The sequence below is a fragment of the Acanthisitta chloris genome, unplaced genomic scaffold (assembly GCF_000695815.1).
Source record: "Acanthisitta chloris isolate BGI_N310 unplaced genomic scaffold, ASM69581v1 scaffold33951, whole genome shotgun sequence".
Taxonomy (NCBI): Eukaryota; Metazoa; Chordata; class Aves; order Passeriformes; family Acanthisittidae; genus Acanthisitta; species Acanthisitta chloris.
The window spans coordinates 10,732-12,788 of record NW_008656024.1 but is presented as its reverse complement, the minus strand read 5'-3'; the positions used below and the strand labels follow the sequence as shown (position 1 = coordinate 12,788).

General features: G+C 45.8%; 1 protein-coding gene across 1 annotated transcript in view; it reads right to left on the bottom strand.

The window, feature by feature from the left end:
• TBC1D9 (TBC1 domain family, member 9 (with GRAM domain)) overlaps window positions 1-192 on the bottom strand; it is a gene marked incomplete at both ends in the record, with an annotated part of 27,951 nt that extends 27,759 nt beyond the window's left edge. Inside the window, one exon of the mRNA XM_009084156.1 lies at window positions 82-192. Within this exon, the coding sequence (XP_009082404.1) occupies window positions 82-192 (111 nt within the window). The remainder of the gene's footprint in view (window positions 1-81) is intronic.
• Window positions 193-2,057: the final 1,865 nt, after the last annotated feature.

Sequence of the window (2,057 nt, the reverse complement as noted above, 5' to 3'; positions counted from 1 at the left end):
AGCAGGAAGGATGCTCTCTTAGCTATGTGGCACAGTACCCAGGAAGAATAAAAACCCACGCGTGAGAGTATTTGTCCTTACCACAGGCAATAGTCCAATAGACCAAGGAATCTGGAGCTTGGTACAGGATTCGATATGGTGCCACCCTGGCACTGGAGTCCAGCACGACATCAAGAGTACCCACAAGGAGACCTATGGAAGAGGAAGTTGTGATGAATACACAGTGAGGGGATCACCCAAGATCCCACAGGAGGTTCTGCAGCCCTCCCCATTCCACCTCACCCTCCCCAGAAAAGCACAGCTCCTGTGTATGGCATGAGACTGAGCGTCGACATGAGCAAAGGGGAAAAGTGACTCAGCAGGGAGAAACCTCAGTTTCAACAGGACTTCAGTTCTCAAATGTACAGCAATCCTAGCATAAAGAGAGACCAACTGAAGTCAAGCAGAGGTAGTTGTGTCATAAAAACACGTTTAAAAGTTATTTAGTTCTTTCCTGTGTTTCACACACTGTTGGAGCCCTAGGGGGAAACACCACAAAAACCCCACACAACATGCCCTAAAAGGGTTCAAAACTCCAATGTCAGCCAGGAAAAACTAAGACTTCCAGCAAAAATAATTGTGCTACTTAGTGGTCTGATTCTCTAGGGTAGGAAGGATCAAAATGCCTTAGAGTCAAGCAGTTTCCAGCTGAAAGGATGCTGAGGAGACAAAGCCATACTGTTTGCCAGAAGGAGCTTTGAAAATTCTTTGCTGCTCAGGGGGCCATCAACGGTCGCATACCAAACACTACCAGTAATTCCTAACTGTATTTCCACAAACTCTGGATCCCATTTCCACAGCAAATAACACACAAAACTGAACTCTAAGCCCCAAACCCTCTTCCACAACAAAGACATTTATTTTTAAAAGACGCAAAGGTTTTCTGACTTTTCACCTCCACAAAGAATTTTCCCCTCCCCTGCAGAGGTGTCAGGTATGAATTCTCATGTTGAAGTTCTCAGCAAATTCACATACTGCAAACAAAGGGATGAATTTCTGAATACCTTTTTCTTCTGCAAATATTTACTAGGGTAGAAATTAGGGGGGATTTTTTGAACATCTGAAATAAACTTCCAGCACCAAGAAACCATTTTAAAACACTGGTTAAAGTTCTTATCTCCTTGCAAGTGGCTGGTTTCATCTTTTACTGTCACAGGTCTATCAGTTCCTCATTCTGCCTTGCTGTTCCCTTGCTATTTCCCTTTCAGACCTGTGCTGTGGATCACAAAGGTACAAAAGCACTACTCATTTTCCAGTGTAGTAGATCCCTTAATCTGAACTGAAACTGCCACTTAGAAATACCCCACCTATCAGTGACTTTGTACTTCCCTCAGTCTGTTTCGTTTGTATTTTGTTTTATACAGACCTTCCCAGGTCAGATCAATTGTCATCCCTTTCTGCCTGATGGGTTAATATCCACCACTTTTTAATCCAAGAATTCTGAAACACACAAGACACAAGTCTGGGCACAACATCAGGTCCTTAGTAAGGTGTGTTACAAAGCTTCTGCCAATTACAGGATACAAGCACAAAACAGTAATGTACAACAGCCCAATGTTCATTAACCTCACTCTGGCTTTGGTTGCCCCTGTGGCCACCCTAAACCCTCACCTTTCAAGCATTCTGATGACTGGTGCACCCTGACAAGCTGCCTCTGAACAATCTACACCAGCCCTTCTCAATGCACCCTGACTCCTGCCAAATTCAGCAGGCTGAATTATAATGTTCCTTTAAACTTTCTTTTTCTGTTAAATATACTCTCCATTTGAGCTTCCGAAGCTCGGTGTGACCCTGGTCCAGAAAGCACATGTCTACTTCATGACCCAGCAGTGAGAGCTCAGCCCAGAGGCCAACCCAGGCCTGGGCTGCAGCCACAGGAGTGTGGGCAGCAGGTCAAGCTCCAGGAACTCCATGTCCTTCTGGTCCTGAGGAGCCCAAAACTGGACACAACACTCCAGGTGTGGCCTCACCAGGGCTGAGCAGAGAGGCAGGACCACCCCCCCGCCCGCCCTGCCATA